This window comes from Amphiura filiformis, chromosome 3, assembly GCF_039555335.1.
Source record: "Amphiura filiformis chromosome 3, Afil_fr2py, whole genome shotgun sequence".
NCBI classification, from domain to species: Eukaryota; Metazoa; Echinodermata; class Ophiuroidea; order Amphilepidida; family Amphiuridae; genus Amphiura; species Amphiura filiformis.
In genome coordinates, this window is record NC_092630.1 from 53,759,999 (window position 1) to 53,784,928 (window position 24,930).

At 37.2% G+C, this 24,930-nt stretch overlaps 1 protein-coding gene across 1 annotated transcript in view; it reads left to right on the forward strand.

Annotated features, from left to right (window-relative positions):
* Positions 1-1,721: 1,721 nt before the first annotated feature.
* Positions 1,722-24,930, forward strand: part of LOC140148731 (G protein-coupled receptor kinase 5-like) — a 102,396-nt gene continuing 79,187 nt past the window's right edge. The window contains 2 exon segments of the mRNA XM_072170780.1: positions 1,722-1,948; positions 15,658-15,753. Coding sequence (XP_072026881.1) covers positions 1,897-1,948; positions 15,658-15,753 — 148 coding nt within the window. The 5' untranslated portion in view covers positions 1,722-1,896.

Genomic DNA, 24,930 nt, shown 5'->3' on the forward strand with positions numbered 1-24,930 from the left:
AAATATCACCAGAATAAATATACACGTCAATGTACGCTACGGTAAATATCCAGAGAAACCAACCATGTATAAACTTCAGCGGATTTGTATTTAACAATGATTTGACACTGAAACAAATGATAAAAATAAAATTCGGACTATAGAACCCGTTTACCAATTCGGACTAAAGAACACGGTATCCGTTTCGGACTATAGAACCGTTTTGAAATTTCGGACTAGAGAACCTTTTTTAAAATTCGGATTATAGAACCTATTTCTATATTCGGACTAGAGAACCTTTATTTAAATTCGGACTATAAAGCCTATTTTCATATTCGGACTAGAGAACCGTTTTTAAAATTCGGATTAAAGAACCTCTTTTAATATTCGGATTAGGGAACCTTTTTTTTTCGGATTATAGAACCTTCGAAATAAAAGAACCGTCGGAATAAAGAACCTTCGGAATAAAGAACCGTCGGATTAAAGAACCTTCGGACTAAAGAACCGTCGGAATAAAGAACCGTCGGACTCATTGAGCTTCCACCATGGATGGGTGGATCCTTTATTCAAAATGTTCTCATTTTTTCCGGAGAATAGCCAAATTTTGCCTCAATCTAGTCAAAAATGTTGGGAAATTATTTTGACAATTTGGGTATATCGATGGGTCCAAATTTCTTTAAAAATTGGTAGGCCTATATAACTAGTTACATGCACATTCATATTCTCAGCGGTCCACCCCTAAGTTGTCAAAAACTGCCAAGTCAAGTGGGCAGTGGTACCGGTACTAGATTTCTTTTTGAAGTTTTTGACATGGGGGTGGGGTTGGAAAAAATGTCTTGTAGTCTATTGAATCCAGCACCTTTCGGCGACAAAATTAGTTTATGGTAGGAATGCGCGCAACAAAATTGACACTTTTTACTTTTTAGGTTAAATGGCCAAATATGGGGTTAATTTGGTCAGAAACCCATAATACAGGCGTCAACACTGGGGATAATGGACCAGGCCCCTATGCGACCCCAAGATCTAGGGGCCTACGCCTATTCAAGTGGGAGAGGGGGAAGACCTAAAAATTAAAAATATCAAGCGGCCAGCATTTTTTTGTCCAAATTAATTCTTTATTGAAAAGCCTACTGAAAATAGAAATAAAAACAGAATTTTAGCTATCATAAGTCAACGAATTTTGTGAAATATTATGAGCTGTTTCAAACATAAAAATCAAATGAAATTTGACCACAAAATAGCATCTCCTGCAAAATGTGCTAAAATTGATAACTTTCCTGCATAATTAAAAAATAAACATGTTGATTTAAATGCCTCACTGTAGGCCTATATGTGTCAAAACTTTCTTGACCCCCTTTTGCCACGTCGACCGTCAAAAACTTTTTAAACCCCCGGCCCCCTTTTTGGAAGGTCAAATCTTTTTTGACCCCCTGGAATTTTCCAGCCCCCCACTATAAAGGTATTTATGAACGTTCCTTATCTAGGGCCTTGTGAATAACACGATTATCCTCTTCAATGATAATGAGGGTAGGCCTTTGGAGTTGACATTAATTAATTTTTTTGCAGACCCTGAAATTGTCCAGATTTTGTAAGTTAAAAACAGGGCTGGTAAAAAAAAAATTGATGCGCGCCCTCTCTCATTTATTATGAACGGCATAATAATTGTATTCTCATCTGTAGCGCATTGTTCGTAAAATATAATTACATCTGGAGCAACATGGTGTACAGGCGAGTTGGGGATGAGGTTATTTAAGGAGTTGGCCAGCCATATTGAAAGAGATCGAGCCCATCTGTAAATGGAGAATGGTCAAAATAATGTAATGTTGTGATTGTACCACCACACCCTAACCTGTAGGCCTGTATTCTACAGGATAATTTTTTGAATTAACCACAAGGACATAATCATAAGAGGAACATATGGAGTTAGAAAATATCGTAGCAAATACGGTGTATTTAAAAGCTCGCGAAGGTGAGTTGAATGTGTCGTGCATATTGATGTGTGTTTAGCGTTTGACGGAAGCTTGATTCGAAGCCAAAAAATGTGACTTCCTCTTTTTGTTTTACTCCTTTGAAGGCTACTCGTTACACCTAAAGAACTACTGTTCAAATCGGCATCATTTAGCATCACCCTCTCCCATTTTATATCGATAAATTGTCGTGAAAACAATGTAGAATGTCGTCGCAGGTCCTCTAGCTCCATCGATATTTACAGCCCGTGCTCTTGCAGAACTGATTTTAGCTTCAGTAACCATGAACGTTGTGTATGTAGTTCATGTAGCCGTGGCTAGCCGGCTGTATGCTGATGCTTAATTTGGCCTGTGGCAATTAAGGTCAAGGTTCTGCACACTTGGGATATGAATTGTATTTTGTGATTTGATTACCCAATACCCATACATTACATGAGTGAGATTGGGATTGTGACATTTATTTGAAATGTAAACATTTTCTCCACCTATGTAAATTCAGATAAGAAATATTGTGGACCTGACAGATCATCAGATGCAAGTGTGCAGTAATGAGATTACTGTCAATGTGTCCTGTTGTGTCGGTGCCAATCCTGTGACTGTGTGCACAGGCTGTCAGCATCAGGGAACACATTGTACAACTACAAGTGGGAAATTCCACAGGTGCACAGTCTGTACATTTGTACTTGTGCACTGCATCAAATTCAAATGATCAGTAAACTTACTCGAGAAACTAGCTTCAAATTTACACATGATAGTTACGCATTCGATGCTAGCTAAGCTAGAGTACCACGGTACGTTCAATGTTGCTATCGTTTTTCGGTCGGACAGCGCAGTGTTGACATTTTTTGCAACGGATGATAAAAATTGATATTTGTATTGTGAGTAAAATTTGCATTATTTTTGAACAGTCTAAAATTTTGCTGAAGTGTAATTTCAGCAACATTTTTGATGCGATCGCCTATCATGATCGGCTAGCCAAGAATTTGCTCACCAATAGCTTCACATTCTAGGCTAGAGACCATTGCATTCAAAATCTAGTCGGATTCGCTGAAGCATGACATCGTGTAAAGCAATGGAAGTTCAGAAGTAAACACAGCCGATCAAGACAGGCGATTGCATCAAAAAAGTTGCTAAAATTACACTTCAGCAAAATTTTAGACTGTCCAAAATAGGCAAATCTTGCTCAGTTGACTCATCAAAATAACTTTCATCCAAATTTCAACATTTCAAACAGAATCAATAACTAGTGTCTGACCGATCAGGTCCCTAGATCTGAATCGGCCGGATCTGAATCGGCCGATTGGCCGATCAATTCCCTCTTTGATCTGCCGATTCGATCACCGATCACCGATTACCAATTCCCCAATTGTAAACAATGGCTGCCATCGCCATGAGTAAATTTCACCTGTATGTTGAAAGGGTACTTGTACGCAAAGTATTACCATAATTATGTATGCTCTGAGCACAAAACTACACTCCCGTGCTCATTTACAATACTTAATTTGACCATGATTATTCTAAGTTCAATTTACCTTTTCCCCCTGATATCCGAGTCCGTCAAATCATTCGATCGCACCATTTTAATATTGTGTTTACGTTCAAGTCAGTATTGAGTTTTGCACACGGCCCGTAGCTGACACGCACGTGTGTAACCCGGAAGTGTTGAGTTTTGCACACGGCCTGTAGCTCTCTCCAATCTGACACGCACGTGTGTAACCCGGAAGTAAGAACTACAATTGTACATATGCATGCGGGGAATTACCGGATTATCTCAGCTGCGTGCCCGATCACGGTATGATTTTATATATGTTTATCGCCTACAAAGCTTGTTCTTTTGCTAAATTTCGCTTGATTTAAAGAAAGAAATATACCAATAAATGAATACTTGTTATTAAGCTTCAACAATTACTTTCATGATATTGGGTGATCGGTGCATTACATCGGCGGATGAAGGAAAAATCGGCCGATGCAGATCACTACCGGCCATGCGTTTTGAACTGGGCCCATATATAGGTGGAGTTGTGACATTTGCGCAGCACAAATGACATCATCTATTAAATTTTCTCTAAAATTATGCAAGATATACAGCTAAATTTGGTATTAAATTAAAGCACTCATGCAGGGCAAGAGGATAGAAGTGATAACACATGTAAAAAATTTATTATGTTCTGTTAATTACTTGTTAATTAACGAAGCTCCAGGGTGGAGGAGGATCTGGCGCAGGAGGATCTGGCGCAGCGAAATTGGCATCTGTGGTGTAACTAAGTTAAATCATGTTCATATTAGGATTTATTGCATTTGAGTACATAAACTGTGGCTAATTACTAAAACTAATCAGATTTTGATCATTTGGATGCTTGTTAATGAGTGTTAATTACCTTAATTAAAGAATTATTTTAAAATTACAGGCCTACGTTGCATTGGTAGAACTATGACTGTACGTCAAGTACTTTGATCAGGACGGTCATAGTTTTGCAGTCAAGGCCTCAAATTGATTCATAGATTCTGAAACTGAACCTCATACATGTATATTTAGCATAATCAAGCCAATTAAAAAGCATTTGCATATATTACTGACAAACTTGGTTATGACTTGAGCAAATAAAAAAAACACAAGAGAAACTAGGCCTATTTGTCGCGATGGAGTGAATGCAAGTGATGATATGGATGAGAGGGTGTCAGAGGACTCTGCAGATCAAACAGAAACCGATTCAAATGTGACACAGGTTATACCAGTTTGATTGTTTTAAAAGGACCTACATGTAGCTGTCACTGCAATTCAACCATCATCTGATGCTATATTCCTATTTCTTGCTTCATGTCATATCAGATGGCGTGGTTCCTCTTGAAAACAATATGCAGTCAGTTTATGGTCATAATCAAAATATGTATAGCACTCAGGTACAAAGGTTGTTATGTTAAAGGAAAAAGGAAGGTTTGCTAAGGAAGAGAGGAGGCCATAGTACCACAGAAGTGTGTTTTAAAATATTGTGGTATCAGTCTTCAACAAAGCAAAAAGCAGACCGAGAAAAAAGAGGACCATGAAGACATTATGTGTACAAGTGCATTATAAATCTGGACAATGAACATGACCATCATTACTGCTTGCTTGTTAACAACCCCCGTCCTAACCCCCGTTTCAGTACAAAAAATGTAAATTTTGTTTTTAGCAATGATTTGAATTGTTTTGTATACATGTAGTTAGTATAACTCTTCTGTAAAGCAAATTTGTACAAAAAATGGAGAATTTTCACTGAAGTCAACGCATTTGTATACAACGAGATAATGCAGTTTATTACGAGGAATTAATACCTATTTTAGTAGGTTTGCTGCTTCTGCATGCCTTATCAAATTGAATTAGACCATTTAATACATGTCTGGTGTCCTCAAGGGAGAGTTACAGTAAGAACATGGCAAGGTAAAATTTTCTGTTAAAAAAATGAAATCTGTTGGGTCATTTTTCTAGCCCCGCGCAAAAATATGGTAAACATTGCCGAGGTATAGAAAGTTATATATGCTTGGAAAGCTCTGACTGTGAGGAATTCAAATCTGCAATAATTAATCTTGTAGGGTATGCAGCATTTCTTCAAAAAAAAATTTTCCAATAGTATTTTTTTTCATGAATTTTGGAGGTTCTCAAATTCATAACCTTTTAGGGGTACATCCTATGTTAATTTTAAGTGCATTTTTGAACTCCTCAGGCAATTTGCTTCCAGAAAATGTATACTTTTGTGGGGTTAATGCATAGTTTGAAAAAGTTATAGCCATTGAAACGAAAATACACGCGATTTGCGCAAACTTAAAGTGTGTCACACGAAATGGGCCCAACTTAAAACGCGTGGCCTACCGATAAGCTAATAATCGGCCCGATTAGGAAGCTCCCGATCTGATCGGTCAGTCTCTATCAATAACCTCCGTGAAAAAACTTGCACCGCTGTCTGACCGAAAAACGATGGCAAAGCACTCTAGCTAGCATTGAATGCGTAACTATCGTGTGCAAATTTGAAGCTAGAGTTCTCGAGTAAGATCGGCTGTGTTTACTAAACTTAACTTCTGAACTTCCAATCCATTGGTTCTACACAGTGTCATGCTTCAGCAAATCCGACGAGATTTTGAATGCAATGGTCTCTAGCATAGAATGTGAAGAGCTCGGTTAGAACATTGTAGCAACTGTCAGTGTGTTCACTGTGCACAGGCTGTCAGGCCTTGAGGAACCCTCTGCACAAGTGGGAAATTCCACAGGTGCACGCTGCACTGTATTTTATTTACTAACATGACTACAGAGAATTGAGAGATGTTAAATTGTTGAATTGTACAATCATGTACATGTATAGGCCTACTATGCATTCATAGGGCATTGTGATCCACAGCCTCATCCCACTACTTTTCTCAAAAAAAAGTTGAGATTTTTATGTAAATACCACTGGAAACCTCTGCTCTGGCTACATATTTTTTGTACAAAAATTTTTGTGCCGATGAAGTCATTTTGCAAAAATATCGCCAAATTTGAATTGCGTTCAGATGTACCAGAACGTAATTCAACATAGTGGCCTATCGCTATGGAGCAGTGTAATACATAAATGCTTATGCAAATTGGAATCAACTGAAATTTTGGGAATAAGCTTTTTTCGTGGTCCATATGAAAATGTCATAAAAAGAGGATTTCTGTGTCTCTGATTGGTCGAGAGCCGGGCACAAAAAAACTTTCTGCCCGGTGGCCTGGATGTGCGATCGTGGGTAGGGAAAATGAAGGAAAATGATGTTTTTTTAATCATGTTACTTGTTATTTTTGTTATTATTTTGATGAAATAAGAAGAACAAAAACGTAGAACTGGTAAGTCACTCTACCACATCGATTTTCCATCTACCACTGTCTGTAGCAATATACTTGCTATACCATGATACTCACTCACTGCCTGAGTGCCTCTGAATATGCAGTCAAAGGTCAGACACTGGGAACACTTTCTATGTTGCCCATGATGGGGAAAATGACATTGATCACTGACCTTGTCCTGCACTGTGCATGTGAAGGTAAACACTGCATGATAGCCAATACAGTATATAAAGCACTGCACTGCTATGCATTGCATTTCAGTTATAATTATTATAAAAATCCCTTTAAAAGGGACAGCGTGGCCATAGATTACCCAAACTTAATTAAATATGTCAAACTTAGGATCATGAGGATGAATAATCAGTGGAGGGAACTACTAACCGGGGAATTTTTAGATGCATGCATATCACAATCAAACTTGCCCCATTGCCACTGCAGGATTTTGCAATAGAAGCTACCGGGAACCAAATTACATGGACCGGCAATGGCGCCACTGCACGACCCCAATTGAAACCAGCCAGTCCACCTAATTAATTATTCATGAGCCCAGTACATGACCAGATTCGGCAGCCATCGGAAAAAGCCGAGGTGGATTTATGAATGAAAACAAGCTTTTATGAAGATCCGGAAAGTGCCGATTGATGATTTTCGAAAATTAAAGATGGCGGGCTGTCACTACAGTTTTCAGAATGGGAATACATGCTACCGAACGGAAGTTATAGCTGTTTGAAAAATGACTTTTTACCAGCATGAAATCACACCAAATTTGTGAGTGTCATAGAAGCTTAAATTTCATCCTGTAGTAACTAGATTAAAAAATTTGTTATGGTAAAGAAGGAATTAGTTTAGCGTAAATGGAAGTTTGTTTCATGCAGTCATGCTCTTGTTTACATTGCTCGGTCGTGCATTTCCTTGTTCGCAAGCAATATTCATGATGGTTTTCTCATGAAATTCTACCAAAAAGTGACCAATCTCACGCACGTGATTGGCTGGTTTTGAGCATGTGATACTCATTAGTTATTTAGTAGTAGTGCTTTTGCTCATTTGCATAGATGAAATTCGGTTGGCAAGTTTGATTGTGCATATGTGGGTAACAGTGCTTTGGAGGCAAGCTCTGGCTCAAGATCCAAGGTGCAAGGGAGTCGGATTAAGATCTATAATACTCCTTGCCAAGGAGGAGCTTACAAACACGCTTCTGAATTCTCTCCATTCGGTCCTCTTGGCTCTGACTGTGAGACCTGCATGCCATAAGGGGGCTGCATACTCTGTTGGCTTCTTTTAGCAGAGCTGGTTGCTTGTTTTTCGTCTGCTTGCCCACTTCCCTTCACATCATTGAGTTGGCGTTCTGCTCCTGGGGCCCACATTTTGGACCTTTTTATCCTGTGGATACTATTGCACTGCAGCCAGCCAGCACGGATGTATTGTTATTGGGTATTAAAATGGGTATTAATTTTATGGTATTAAAATGGTATTGTTAAGTAATGTATTTTGTTTGACCCCTGGGCCAAACTGGAAAACAGTGTTGATCACTGAGCTTTGTAAATATTTGTATCAAATAATCAAACTACAATGCGATGCAATACCGGTGACCCAGAGACCTGTTAAAGTGTTTTGCCTGATTACGGAGTTATACGGACGCACACAAATATTGCTTTTACAGTTGTGCGTCGGACGCAGATCTTTTGATGGCTAGCGGGAGCCCAGATGTTGAGTGTTGTTTACAAATGGACTTCTTCAGTGACTATTTATTTCACATGCTAAAATGTAAAGGATGTGCATGTACAATAACTGTTGTGGCACCGATCAACAATGACAGTGAGATGTTACTGCCCACTTTGATGATAAAGACATTACATGTAGGCCTACAAGATGTACTGCCAAATTATCAATGTGTACATGTATCATGGCTTATTGGTTTCCCCCTTAACCCTAACCCTACCCGTGGTTTTTGTGCTATCGGAAGGGAAAGAAGGAACGAAAAAGGAGAGAAGATGAAGAAGAAAGTCACTTGGCACCCCCGAGATTCAACCTCGGACCCCTCGCATGCCACGCAGAAGATCCCCAGCATGTAGCTACACAGGTGACGCGATTAACCCTAACCCAACTAGGACTCACTAAAGCTCACTATTAAAACCGCTCTGCGTGCATGCATTCCACGGGACTTGATGACGCAATCAGACCAAGTCATATATACCCAGGGAATCGCTGGCGGGCCAACGCCACCTGTGTAGCTACATGCTGGGGATCTTCTGCGTGGCATGCGAGGGGTCCGAGGTTCGAATCCGGGGTGCCAAGTGACTTTCTTCTTCATCTTCTCTCCTTTTTCGCTCCTTCTTTCCCTTCCGATAGCACAAAAACCACGGGTAGGGTTAGGGTTAAGCTATATGCACGTTTTTCCTATATATGCCTCCTTAAAGATGCAAGGTTTTTTTTATTGTGAATTTGAAAAAAAAAGATGAAAAATAATTAAAATAACACATATTTTCCTCGTAAGTTGTTTGTGTTAAAAAATGTGTGCAATTACTCTTAGTACCCGGTAATAGTATAACTGACAGTGCCAATATAGCTGTGCTCGCTTGGCTTGCCAATGGTGTTAAATATAAATGATCAGTGCAGAAATTAAGGTGATTTTACTGGCCGTATAAAGAGGCCGGGGCCTGAGGAAATTAGCTGGCCATAGTACATGTATACTGAGACCGGGCGTCTTGAACAAGACTATGTTAACAAAATGACATGGTTTAAAAAATACAACAGGGAAGTATCAACATGCACAATATTGTAAATAAATAAATGTTCACATTTATCATCGCAAATCAGATTCAAGTGGATAAAACTCTTGAGGACTGCTTGCAGGCTTGTGGATATTGCACTGGCCACTGCAGTACAGCAGCAAATGTCAAGGAGAACTTGGCAGCACTGCACAGTTCATCCTTTATTATCATCCAAAATAATACAGGCACTTGTAACATGTATTTAATATCAGCAATGTTGTATGAAAATTTTATTAAATTGTCAAGAGATATTAGCAAATGGGCCTTCATCATGTTTACATACATGTAATTATTGATCATTTGGGGTGCAGTTTAAAGTAAACAAAATATTTTGTACAGAAAATGTGTGATAATCTGTGAAATACAGACTTGTGCAATTGTCTGCAAAACCGCTGATGCATCTTTCCAGGAATGTTCGTACATATCAGGATCTAATGGGTTATTTCTACATTATCAGGCTAGTTTTTTGCACCACCAAAGTGCGGGTGAGGGTTCATAGACTAAAGTAATTCTTTATTTAAATAATAACTGGCAAACCATAAACCTGAATTGCCCTTTTGATTTATGTATCCATAGTGTGATACATGAGCTCCATGTTGTCAAACTGAATTGTGAAGACCTACATGTACAAAGAATGGGGAAACAGCCGCATACATGTGTCAAAACATGACATATGACATGATATGAGCTTCTACCATCTGTTGATTCCACATACATGTAGAGCTACCGATGTGAAAACAATACAATTAGTGAAGATGTGAAAAATAATACTGGTTTGAGTATCAATTTATTGTTCTGGGTATTGAATTGTCTGTCAACAAAAGAGAACATGATTATTCAGCTACCGTATTTCCTCGAATAGTCGCACCCCCCTCAAACGCCCCCAACACTTTTTTTCAACCAAGATGTTTCAAAATGCTGATATTTCCATGCTATCTTGTGTAGTAAGCTTACCAAGTTGCTCACATGGTCGATAATAGCAGCAATAATTGGTGAAAATCTGCATCGGAAACCCGGAGGTGAACCAAAAGTCAGTGTTTCTAGTTCATAGTTCATCATTTTAGCGTGATTTTTAAACTTACCTAATGATTTTAACGGGAATTGTCATGTTAAAAATGACCTCTAATTAACGCCCCGTTTGGAAAATGCAACGCCCCGGGTGTTTATTCGAGAAATACGGTATATCGTATGTACATTTAGGGTACCGTACAAGTGGGTTTAAAGAATTTTTTTTTCCGGAACTTTGAGTACAAAGTATTTTCTTTTTTTTAAAGATCGTTATTTTATGTTGAAATAAAAATTAAATAAATGTATAATGTTTTTTTTATTTTTAATTAATTTTATTTTTGGTGGCAGCTCTGATTTCCCGCGAGGCATGTTTATTTCCTGGGAAGGAGCTTCCTCAATTCCCCACTTTTTTGAGCCCTGGGTATATGTAGCATGCCTTCATACAGTGTGTGTTTGTGTGAAATGTGGATGGAGGTATTGGTGGGCCCAGGTTATATACATAGAACTCCAATACATGTACCTACATGTATGATGTAGGTCATTTATTACACCCACTCCCTACCCAGTGTTCGAAATATGCCTCAAAAAGTTACAGACCAGCCGGCTTGACCTTAAAAGTTACCCGCCAGCCGGGCAGGCAACTAGATGCCAGTCAGAAAAATTACCGGCCAGGCCAAAAAGTTACAGGCCAATGGCCGGCTGACCGGCCCTATTTCGAATGCTGTCCCTACCCCTGCACTATGCTCACATGTACATTGTTAGAAATCATACCAGGTACATGTACATCAGGATCTGTGATACATGTAGCAGTACTTTTCAAATTGTCTCACAAAGATGTCTATGTCCATGTGTCTTGAACTCACCATACAAAGGTTGAGGCAACAGCACATTTCTGTATTCTTTTTACTCACCACTGCTCACTGTAAACTTCACAAATAGCTACATGTACATTGTACACCTTTGATTTTGGTATATATATCCGCTTAAACTCCCTTAGATCATGATATAAAATTGCAGGATACTGATGAAATGTCTTTTTGTATTTTGAGTATTGAGGGTAGTAGTGGAAGCGGAGGCTGCCAGGGCGGAGGTTGTGGAAGCTTATTATGTAGAATTGACTCTGTGGAAGGTACGGCATACATTTGTACAATGTAGTACTTGGTTTTTTAAATTGCTCCCACTTCCACTTAAATTGCTCCCACTTATAAATCCCATGTCCATGCAACTTGGACCCAAATACTTGGACCCAAGTGCCTATGGGTAAATTTAGGTATACCAGGTATGCAACATGGAGGGGTAAAAAAAAAGGTCATTTGAGGTCATATACCAAATAGTATGCCATACCCTACAACTTTTTCTACAAGTATACAATTTTTCTGATGGGGAAATTTCATGGTGAGGTTAAAAATGTGGCTTGAAAAAAAAAAGAAGAAAAGTACATATTATATATGTACTATATATATTTACCCGACATTTTCAGTCTGGCCAACTTCACAGTACCCCTTACAGTTTTTTAATGGCATAACTTGACTGGTCGGTTGAGTTAGTGATGTGTAATTGAAGAAATTGTGGCTTTATATTTACATTACATTTTAAATTAAATGCTTCTATTCTTTGCTCCTTGTTTGTAGTCTTTACACCTATAATTTAATGGGTGCATTTTGCTGTGAAATAATGCAATCTTTAGGCGAGCCACTTTTGAAAGTACAGGTACAAGACGTTTGACATGAGTTGAGTTGCAATATACATGTAAGCAATTTGGGTAATATTTCATCCAATATAAGTAGTTTACTTTACATATGAAGTGAATCACTTACAGTACAAATGTATTCAAATGTGCATACATTTACAGTATTCCAATGAAAAGATAGCTGAGAGATCAAATTTTGGGGATTTAAAGAATGTTGACTATTCCAAAAATTGTGCCTCAAAATTCGGCCAGATCGTGTACGTGGCCGACACCTGGAACTTCCCACCCACAGAGGAAACATAGTGATTATGTGAAAAGTGATATGTGAACTAAGATTGCTACCACTGTGGAGGAATGACCCTAAATGCACTTTGTGTCTTGGTTTACAAATACTTCGCTACCAGCGACACAATCAGAGGAAGTGAGCCTGTGCTTTTAAGCACAGTACATTGTAGTTTGAAACAATAATTTGGGCTTTTATTCAGGAGAGGCTCAGTGTTAAAATTGCTGATTGTGAAGTTTACAGGAAGCTTTTAGTTCCTGGTATAGGCAGGCAACATTGATGTCATATGGGTACATTGTACACTGTACAATGTACATGTACGGTTCACAAAGGATACAGCCTGTACTTTCATATCTTGAAGCCATTTCCGGCAAAGAAGTGGAAGAAAGTTGTATTCCTGAATCAATGGAAAGATAAACAAAAACATTACTGATGAATGAAGGGGGTCTAGCTTGGTGGATCTATGCTACATGACCTACTCATATTTCCCCCAGTATCTACATTGTACATGTACCAGGTCATGAAATCTGGTCATCCGCCAAAATGTTTGGTCATCCGTATATTATTTTTTTAAAGTTAAATTAAAACTTTGCATATTAAAAACACATTTTGTTAAAAATCAACCATGAATGATCCTAGCAATTAATGAATTAGCTCTAGGTCAAGTAACACTCCAAAAGGGAAAATATTAAATTAAAAAAAAATAAAGTATGGGCATCCGACGGATAACCTGCAGTGAATTTCTGGTCATCCGCCAGCAAATCTGGACTTCAGGATGACTGGATGACCACTTAATTTGTACACTGACATGTACTATGATAATCATTTGTCTCCCTACCTGCTACATGTATACTCATGTGAACATAAGAAGAGAAATGCTTTTTTATAGCTGGATGTTCATATCAGGCAGTATGAAGGATGGAACCTGATGAACATTTGCTTGAGTCTGGTCCCATTAGGACCAAAGCATGTCTCTGCACAGAGCCAACATCTTAAACCCACAAACAGAGAGTGCTTTATTAGAGATGGATGTGTTCCACATGACCTTATTCATCAAGAGACTACCACACCCCAGGCCTCAAAATTTTATTTACCAAGGGCACTCATTTTAAGGCCAATGAACAAATGGCACGAAGGCCAATAATAATAGACTGAAGAATGCTTTGAAATGAGTGGCCGGGCACCAAGGCCAAGTCTAACGGCACCAGAGGCCATGGCGTTAGTGGCTTCCCTAAATTTTGAGGCCTGCTGCATCCGAGAGCCAGATGTATTCAGTGGGTGCCGCCCCGTGGGCCAAGACCAGGCAACACAGAGGCATGCCTTGTCTTTTGAAAATTGCTGGCGAGTGACAAATCACTCTCCTCAAAACTTGCCAGGTGAGCTGTAGGCGAGTGATTTTAATCACTTGTATTAGTATTACACCAAATGAAGGCGAGTGATAAAAAGCTCTCCTTAGCTTCATTTTAGGCGGGTGATGGCGAGTGATCACTCTCACTCGCCTCAAAAGACAAGGCCTGCAGGAAGTTTGCAGAGGGCACCGCCAACCAAACCACCCTGATGGAAGTTAGGATTAATAGCTTCATACCAAAATCAATGATCCACTTTGCATCTCCAACAGAATAACTAATCAACTTGGTAGGGTGATAGGACATGGGCACCTGATGTGCTCTATAGTTTTGTATCATGTTATTTGCACATTTATGAATATGAATGACTTTATTTGCATATTCTTTGTATTTACATAACCCTTCATTATTTACAAACCTCTGTTCAATCTGTTATATGCCACCTTAATTGCGAACCACATAATTCTAGTTTCATGTGAAATCTAGGAAACCCTGGGAATATTGGGGTATACAGTCACAAATTTGTTACAGTTAGTGCAGCATTCTCAACTTCAACATTTTGAGGGCCACATTGCAAACATTTGATCTTGTGTCACAACCTGGGGTACCTTTGTGTTACATAGTAAAAAAGTGAAATGGTACAAACATTTTACCTACACATCTCATTTGAAGTGGTTCATCTTCCTGAGCATTTTGACACCTTTTTTTGTGGAAATCGGTTAAAAAATGAGAGAGTGCGGGCAAAAGCAATCACAAAGTAGGTGGGATTTAACCTCACCTTGTTTTTCCACATTTACAATCATTCTGAGCAAGTATTAGTCTTTTAAATGACCTTCTGTATTTATTTATTTGGTTTAGATGTCTGAAAGTTCATTTAGACATTTTTTTACTAGATTCAAATTTTTAATGGGGGTTTTAGATCATATTTACGATACAAATCCCTCCCCCTAATCCTCAGCCACCCTTGGCACATTTCATGCCAAACGTCATAAGAAAATAATTTAAAATTATTTTAAAACGGGTTAAAAACATGAGTAATATAGAATAAATTTGCCTCAATTTAAGACCTAATTGAATCCTCTAAGTGAAGGAATACTCAAGAGACAGTGTTTTGAAATCCAAGCTGCACATCAAAATGTAACAAAGTTACCTTTTTGAGTACCCCAGTATATGACACAGGATCATATTTACATTGTACATGCTTGAGGGCCAAAATACACCTCAGTTTTTCCTTTACCATGTTTACATTTAATAGAATTGTTGAAGGGCCAATTATATATCAAGGTTGGTGCTTTGGCAGGCTGGATTGAGAACCCCTTATTTTTTTTTTCCACATTCAAAATGCTTGAATCCTTCAAGCATTCTGAATTTGGAAAAAAGGAGAACTTCCAAAATGTCCGCATCAGAGGAGTCTATTGATACCGTACCGATTGGTGTTTTTTCCCCAGCTACATGTATATATTATCTATAGAGCTATACATGTATAATTTCATGTGTCTAGTTTAAATGGTGACCATGTGTGACACTGACAAGAAAGCAGTATGAGGAAGTGCCTGTTTCATCATAGATCATCTAATATTACACGTAGCCAACACATGGATGAAATTATGTATAAAACAGGTCCAGGATCTGTGATAATTGAAAAGCTAGCATTGTAGCAAATATAAGTTTCACATGTAGATTGAATTTATTTCAGTAATAAATCATATTCTCTTCTGTGGTAAGTTGCAGGTGACTTGTATTTGTACCCATAACAAGATTAATATTTTTTCATTACAGGTGGAGGTGGCAAAAGGAAAGGACGGAGCAAAAAATGGAGACAAATTCTCAAATTCCCAAATATCGCATTGTGCCAAGAACTCAGGGAGAAAATAGGTAAGCCATTGCAGATGGTTCATGCATATTATTTTTACTAAATTGAGGCTTATAAAATCATCATCAACCTGAAACCTTTTGGGCAAGGACATGCCTGCAAGCAATGCCTAAAATAACCGTCAGACCTAATACAAATGACCCGATTGTGCGGTTATTTAGGCATGGGCAGTGATGGGCCTACTAAATTACGTGCAACCTTTTCTCTTTTCTTTTTCCCCCTTTTCTCTCTCTTTTTCTCCCTTTCTCTTCTCCCTTTTCCCTTTTTTTTTTTTTTTTTGACCAAAATGTGGGGGGGACATATTGTGTCCCCCACTTTAAAAAGTGAGGGGGATGTGCCCCCCTGTCCCCCACCCGATTTACGCCCATGACAACATCAATAGAGGCAGAAAAGACCATGTTTTATTGCACTCAAAATAGAAATGTGATTTTTTTCCCTTCAATAATTCTACAGCTCACCCATTGCAGTAAACATAATAATGTTGTTGTTGGAAGAACCAGCACCCTTTGCAGTAAATATAAGATTGTCACAACATCAATAGAGGCAGAAAAGACCATGTTTTATTGCACTCAAAATAGAAATGTGCTTTTTTTCCCTTCAATAATTCTACAGCTCACCCATTGTAATGTTGTTGTTGGAAGAACCAGCACCCTTTGCAGTAAATATAAGATTGTCACAACATCAATAGAGGCAGAAAAGACCATGTTTTATTGCACTCAAAATAGAAATGTGATTTTTTTCCCTTCAATAATTCTATAGCTCACCCATTGCAGTAAACATAATAATGTTGTTGTTGGAAGAACCAGTACCCTTTGCAGTAAACATAAGTTTGTCACAACATCAATAGTGTAGAAAAGACCATGGATGTTTTATTGCACTCAAAATACATGTATTTTCTTCAATATTTCTACAGTTAATAGAATCTACTTCGTATGGTTGCAAGGTATGGGAACTAGCTGTATTTCCTTGATGTGCACACCACTTGATCCCAATGACACAACCTTTTTGTGTGTACATTTTACTGGAGCATACATGATTCTTCACATACCCTGCATAAACAAGTACATGTAGCCCCACCAAGAACCACATCTCATAAAAAACCACCATAGAACATAAAAGATTGAAATTAAATTCAAAATGTGTAGCATTTGAAGTGAACATGATATCAATGAAGAATTAGGTGATAAATTAAATAATTATTGATATCTTCACATGGGATGTAAAATTGAAAGAAAAGGGCATTCACCATGTTCCATCTTTCAAGAGGAGACTAGCCATGCGCACATACATGTAATGTATTGAAGTCTCGCCATGGTAGGTTGGGTTTATTGGTGCATGCACACGTAATTAAAACCAGGCAATTTATCAAATTAGGTACATCAAAATGGGAAAAGAGATAAAAATAAAAATGATGTTCTTGGGCTCCAAATATGCATTTTTTACATTTGAAGGGTGGGGGAAACTACATTGTTGGCAATTTTTGTGGGTTTATTTTTCCCTGTGGATTTGGAGAGTCCCTAAACCTAAAGCTAAGTGCTAGGATTATAGGTGGTTAATTAAAAAAAATGCCCTCCAAAAATATTGTTTTGTAAATATCTTCATACACTACAACCCTCGTATTTGATATTAAATTAATTATTTATTTTGATATTTGACGCAATCAATATTTTGGAATTATTAGCTATGCTGGTTTGTACATGTATGTAGGTTGGTTTTTTTTTCAGGGGGCACATATGTGAGGCTTATCATCCAAATGGTTGCCTGTCTGGTTGTTTGGCTGTCCAATTCTTTGTTTGTTTCTTTATTATGAACAGCGTAATTCTAGTTGTTTTTACCCAAAACAACATGTTCACTCATTATTAGAAATGCAATGTTTTTATGAGAATGATATCAAAACATGCAGACATGGATTCCCAAGATTTGTCTCCAAAATGGCGTCATATGAAGAATGTCAACAAAACCCAAGCACATACTTGATTCGATGCACATGCAAAGCGAAGTAAACCTGTGCTGCCATGGTATTCAGCTGCAGCGGACATGACAGCAATTTCAATGTGAAATACTTGAAGAACATGATTTTTATGCAAATGTTAATTTTGTGAAGGTTTTCAGGTGGTCACATCTGAGCAGACAATGAGGTAAGGAACATTGAGACAGGTGTGTTTCAATGTGCCATTTCACCTTTGATATTTAGAAAATGGTGTTGCCAAATTGAACATTTTTTTTTTATGTATTCACACAGAATGTACTTGTTCATTGTCATTGCTTTTGAAATAAACTACCGAGGTAACATGCAGAAATCCCTGTTAGCATTCAAAAGAATTTTCAGCAGTCTTGCAAGGGGCCAGAAGAATAAAATGCATCAAGGCATCATCATGTCACTAGCACTAAAATTGAACTTGTTGACTTGGCAGGCTCGGGACAGGAATTGAATAGCCGTACATGTAGAATTAGCGAGGAAAAATCAGACACTTACACTGGAGAAATTGGTGAAACCTTCTTATACGTATAACATTTGTCTCCGAGCTATGCTGCTGGGATGAAAGAGAAAAAAGAAACCGTGCTCAGTGCTGTGTAGCAACTTGATGTGAGCGATTTGCTTGCCGGTGGCTGCCTGACTGGCAACACAATTGCATCTATTTTTAGCTCATTTCATTTTGGGCCAGAGTCCCTGACAAGCATGTACGCAAATTTGTGTAGTCTGCTTAAGAGTCTGAAGGAATATGTATGAAAGAAATGTGCTCAAAGTGTGAATTTATTGGGCTGAAAATTTAACCGGAAAAAAATCTTGCTTTATGGACACTCAATTATGAATCAATATGAAAATTAAAATGGCTACATTCATGTAATATAGAAAGTGTTGTATGACTGTTAGAATATTGAGTTGCATTTAATTTACCATTGACTATCCTCTCTCACATAAGCTGCGCTGTATTTTACCTAATTCAGCGTAAAAGAAATGCTAAAATTAAACATATTTGAAGTATGTTTTTGTTATTGTGCATGATTTTACTGATTGAGATAATACTTTATATTAGCAGTGCAACATTGAAATAAATTTCTAAGAGAGTAAAATATATACTAGGAAACATTTATTTCTTACTTATTATCATTGATACATTAATTTGAGAAAGTGGATGCCGGCACACTTATCATCTCATTCTTTGGTCATTTCAAATCACTTTAACAATGATAGCTCATATTAAGGGCTTGGATAGCGATGTTTTCACATATTTTTGTGGGACCTGAGTGCACATTAGACATATTGAATTGCATTTTGAATATGAGGAATGTCATTCTATTAAATATCAAATAATTTAGATTTTTTGACATTTGCGATATAATACGCATGTTTATATGGCAAATGATTAAAAATATTGATATTATTTTTTTTAATTTAACAGTCCTCGAAGTTAATTTTATAAATCTAATGATAAGTACAGTACTTAAAGTGTACAAAATGTATGTAGCTGGGATGAAAAGCTGTCCATCATTATTATTAAAATGTTCATATGATTCATATGAAAATTTTGACCTTTCGTATTGAATATATAGATTTTTTTCCCCAAAACACCAAAAAAATGTAGGTGTTTTTGATAAAAAATTGTATATCTTCAATATGGAAGGTCAAAATTTTCAATTGATGGTCGGCTTTTCATCAAAGTTACATACACTTTAAGTACATATCATTAGATTTATAAAATTTACTTACATACATGTATGATGGTGGACTAAACTGCCACACCCAAATAGAACATTAAATTAGATCCACCTAATTTGCCAATTAATGTTATAAGGGTCATAAACCTGTAATTATGGTCATTTCACAATTATCCCAGTCTGCATTTGGAATAAGCACTCAAGCAGCCTTCTCAACAACCATCAAAATGTGGTATCAGAACTGATGGAGAACAATCATTTTGATACACCCTGTACATGTTCGTACCAGATTATGCTAAAGCTGGTAATTTTTGAAGCCGGACAATACATTTTAAAATCACTGGTCCAACTGGCTACTGATGCTATAATAATAATGTTGTGAAAGGAAAGCAATGCGGTAATTTGATATGTACCGTACTGTTAAAGTACTGTATGCCATAAATACATTATGCTGAAATAAAACTGGTAATATTTAAAATAATATGAAAAAACCCCACATCTTTATTGCACTGACATATTTATCATTTTATTTTGTTTCGTTTAGGCCTCAACAGAATCCCCATACATGATGTATTGCGTGCCACTTTAAAAACAATGTTGCCAAGAGGAAAATAGTTTTTACTGTACATTTGGCATCAAGCCTGTAATTAAATCAAAACAATAACCCAAAGGATAAGCATTATAGTGTGGAGGAAAAATAGCAATGTTATCATGGGACACAGTGTCAATTTCATCTAGCCTATATTTTAATATCTTCCTCTTTTATCTTGCATGAACTGAACATGTGTGCATTAAATGATGAATTACATGTACTAGTAATTTGCAGTTTTCAAGGAACAAAAGTAGGGGGTTATGTATTTTATGGACAAACTTTGAATTTAAGGAAGGTGCATCTAATTGGGATCCAAAAAGCCTATTCCATGGTAATTTTGGGATTCGGAGGGAAAGTTTGCTGCTCCAATTTGCTGGTAAGGAAATACTTTGAGAAATCATGGGAAATGTTGCCATTTTAGGCTGAAATTTGAACTGTACAGTCTATGGTACATTTGGATTGGGCGGGGGTCAATTTTTCACGGATCCGTATCCCAGATGTTTTATGTACATTTCTGGAAGAAGATGATGATATTTTTTCACAAGATGATGATATTTTTTCACAAAAAAATTGGGATACTGAGATAAGATCCAAGAGAGATCTTACATCTTGACATTCTATACAAAACTATACAGACATGATCTCCACACCAAGTGTGCATCAATGGCATATAGTTTTGGAAGGGTGGAGTAACCAATCAACAAACAAACAAACAAACAAATAACTTAATAAGCTGCAAGGCACTTTTCTCCCTGTGGGAGCAATGTGGGTACACTAGTTTGTTGCAAGAACATTTGCGAGTCATGGCCCCATTTTACAATTCTAAAAATGACCCAATTTGAAGACAAGAGTTGATATAAAAGTCACTGTCAAACAGAAAACAGTATTGATGAGAAGTAGGCCTGTCAGTCAGGGATGTTAAGTAGCTGTTGAAAAAATCCCTGAAAAGGTGCGATCAAAGCCAAGCGTGCTTGATCGGAGAACTTTCCTTAATAGCGAACGTTATGGATCTGGGAATAGGCTATGAGGGTATCGCCCCCAATTTTTTGTGATGAAATATCATCATCTTCTTCTGAAATGTAAAAAAAAAAATCTGGGATCCGGATCCGGGAAAAATTGCCCCCCGCCCAATCCAAATGTACCATAGACTCTACAGTTCAAATTTCAGCCTAAAATGGCAACATTTCCCATGATTCCTCAAAGTATCAACAGCTACTTAACATCCCTGACTGATAGGCCTCCTTTTCATCAATAATGTTTTCTGTTTGACAGTAACTTTTACATCAACTCTTGTCTTCAAATTGGGTCATTTTTAGAATTGTAAAATGGGGCCATGACTCGCAAATATTCTTGCAACAAACTAGTGTACCCACATTGCTCCCACAGGGAGAAAAGTGCCTTGCAGCTTATTTGTTTGTTTGTTTGTTTGTTGATTGGTTACTCCACCCTTCCAAAACTATATGCCATTGATGCACACTTGGCGTGGAGATCATGTCTGCATAGTTTTGTATAGAATGTCAAGATATAAGATCTCTCTTGGATCTCATCTCAGTATTTTATTTTAATATTTTAATATTTTAAATTTATCTTTATATGTTATCTATTTAGAAAAAATTTATACATGTACTAGGTTTAATATTTATTAAAAAAGGGCAGAATAGGGCAGCATTTGACAGTGCTAGACAGTGATGCTGCCAGCTGGTACGTACAGAGCTGTACAGAATACAGATATATTCATGAGTGCCCCCAGATACATACATGTACAAGAAAATCAGTTTGGATAATAGTATGCATGTACATGTACATTCCCCAGCTACATGTACAGGGTGTCCCAGAAAAAAATTACCAGGTGAATGAATTTGGAATTTTTCTAGGACACCCTGTACATGTGTACGCATTGGCCAGATAAAGTGACAATTCAGGATTTATTGACAGTAACATTGAATGGCTAAAGTGCTTTATTCAGGCATGAGAAAGTCCTAACTTAACAGGAATTCCTGCATTTTTGTTGCCCAAATTCCCACATCACATAAATTTGTATTCATTTTAGCCCATTTTGGAGCATTATGACACATTTTATGTGATTTCCCTGCATTTTTGGATTTTCCTGTTTTTTTTATGAAAATATATTTTCATGCCTGTATAATTTGTTTAAAAAAAAAAAAATTTGGACAGTAAAAGATGACTAAAAACAATGGGATTACATAAAACAAGTAAAAGATCAAAGATGACTCAAAGACAATGGAATTAAGATCCGTTCATACTACCACCGCATTTGCGATGCATTGTTTGCGATGCGGTGCATTGTCGTACTGCATTGTACTGCAAACTACTGCATTGCGATATCGCAATAAAGTTAAATACATTTTAACTTGCAAATGCGACGAGTTGCGTTGAGTTGCGGCAAAAGTAATCGATATATCGGCATCAGGGCTGTCAACTCTCACGCATTGGCCGTGAGTCTCACGCATTGGGTCACTTTCTCACGGTCTCACGCCAAGGTAGTATAATCTCACGCCTAGGTAGTAAATCTCACGCAAAAAGCTGGAAAATTAGTAAAATCTCACGCATCGTCATGAATAATTTGTTGCTCCTACCCCCCGCTTTTCACATTGTCGAGCGCCGTGGCTCAAGTAATCATGGTACAAAATTCAACATTGGAGTCGGCAAATCCCGGTACGCCTCTGTCTCACGCCAAGCAATTCCAAAAAGTTGACAGCCCTGATCGGCATCGCAAAGCAACGCATCGCACATGCGGTGGTAGTATGAATGAACCTTTACATTTCAGTAATGAATGATGGTATTTGAATGCTTTATGCAATGAATTTGTCCTAGTTTTAATTTATGCTAAGAGTATAAAAATAAGGTGTGAATGTTTCCTATGAAGATCACACATCAGGATGGAGAGATCTGCATAAAATAGGACCGGAGGAGGTTGGACTGTATGGACATGATGACGTAATGCCTGGCTGGTGTGCATTCATTATTCATGATTCCACTGATCACAATGATATTTTAATTATAGAATAGGTTGTTTATCATTTGCCATAAATAGATTGCCCTTTGGTTTTGCAAATTGAATATTTTTTCAATCGAGTTGATTCTATATTTTGGGTCTTGATTGTTTGTACATTGTGTTTTAATGCCAAAAAAATTATTCGTCTAATGTTGTTTAAATACTATAAATGCCAAAGTGCAACTTCATTGTTCTTTGTAATTGTTGACATAACACAAGACTCACCTTTTGGACTCTTGAGTGGTGTAGAATTGCAGATCTACAGTAGGCCTAGGATTCAATGTGTGGTAAACCACAGTCCTGACACTGTCTGATTAATTGCTAAGGGGTTGTGCAATAATTATGAGGGGGGGGGGGGGTAAAATGTCCAAATGGTGTGCCAAAATTGCTTGCCCCTTCCCTCTTGGCCTGCCAAAAATCTCCCCCTTCAGCCGGCCAGAAAATCTTTGCCCCCCCCCCCTTGCACTCCCCCTTGTACATGCCAAATTTTTGGGATCCAAATTTCCAAACATTAAAATGGTCTAGATATATGTTTCTCGCAATTTATTCCAGATTACATAGCTGATTAGTGATATGTCAGTTGTCTATCTGGTAGGCTTAATTTACCTTGCACATACAAATGTACCCTTCTTTAACATTTTACCTTCATGTACCAGATGCTACTGTTACTGGCAGTCAAGTACCAGAGGTTTGTGTTATTTGTACATGTATGAGGTACATTTTGTATGAGATACCAGTACCTATGGTGCTATTGCTGAGTGTTTGAATAATGAATATGGTCATTTTCACGGTAAAGGGTGTAACTTTTGATTTTTAGGGTCAAAATTTCAAACCACTTAAATATGTTTCTGTTTACTGAAATCATGCATAGAAGCAACTTAAATTCAAGTAAAATAATGTTTCAAGGCTTAAACCTTTTGATTTCTAATAAAAATTTGACATTTGCATAACATTTTGGTTAAAATCTAAGAAAAATGTATTTTACATAACCTCAGAAAATTTTGACATGAAAGCTGGAATACATGTGAAATTCCATTCCAAAGTAAGTCAACAGATATAAGTTAAATTTTATACCATGTTTTGCTATGTTTGTAATTGCAGTTTTGAAAATTTTTAACATCAAGTGTCATTTACAATGGAAATTTCCAAACCGTAAACATATTTTTTAAGTTTTAATTGGGTTCCTAAAATAATTTGAATGTCTAACTTCATGTACAAATACTACTTGATGAAAGGAACCTCCCAGCCAAGTTTCACAGAAATTGGAGTTATTTTTTAGAATTGGCAATTCAAGCGATTTGTGTTTCGGAGGCTTCAGTTAACAACACAGGTGATCATAAAAGTAAAATATTTAGCTAACTACTACAAGTTGACATAAAAAATAGGTAAAAAATATCACAATTACCAATTTTCATGCTTTGCTTCTAAGTATTGAATTTCAGTTGTGACAAAAATTAAATTATCACAGCAAGTCATTTTTTTGTTTCGGAGGCTTCATGTTAACAATTGTTAAACATTGCAGAAGTAGTTTTTTTGAAAACAACAGTGTTGGGATCATCTAAGCTGTTATTTTCTTGTGTGTATTGAATCAATGATTTTATGCGGCAGATATTGTAGATTTATCACACATTAATTTTTTCACCCATTTGTTAAGTATGGTGTTTTTTGCATGTGAAGCCTCCGAAACAGGCTTTTTAAGTTATCAGTATATTTTTCAAACATTAACCATAATGTCAATTTTTTTTTAAATTTATGACATTCTGCACATATCAAGGAATAATTACAATGCAGATATCAGTATGAAACACACCAATTTAGATATGCATAGATGATAATTAAGTTTACTGTTGTTTCGGGCTTCATTTGTTTCGGAGGCTTCAATTGTTAACGGAAAGTTTGTATTGGGTCCCA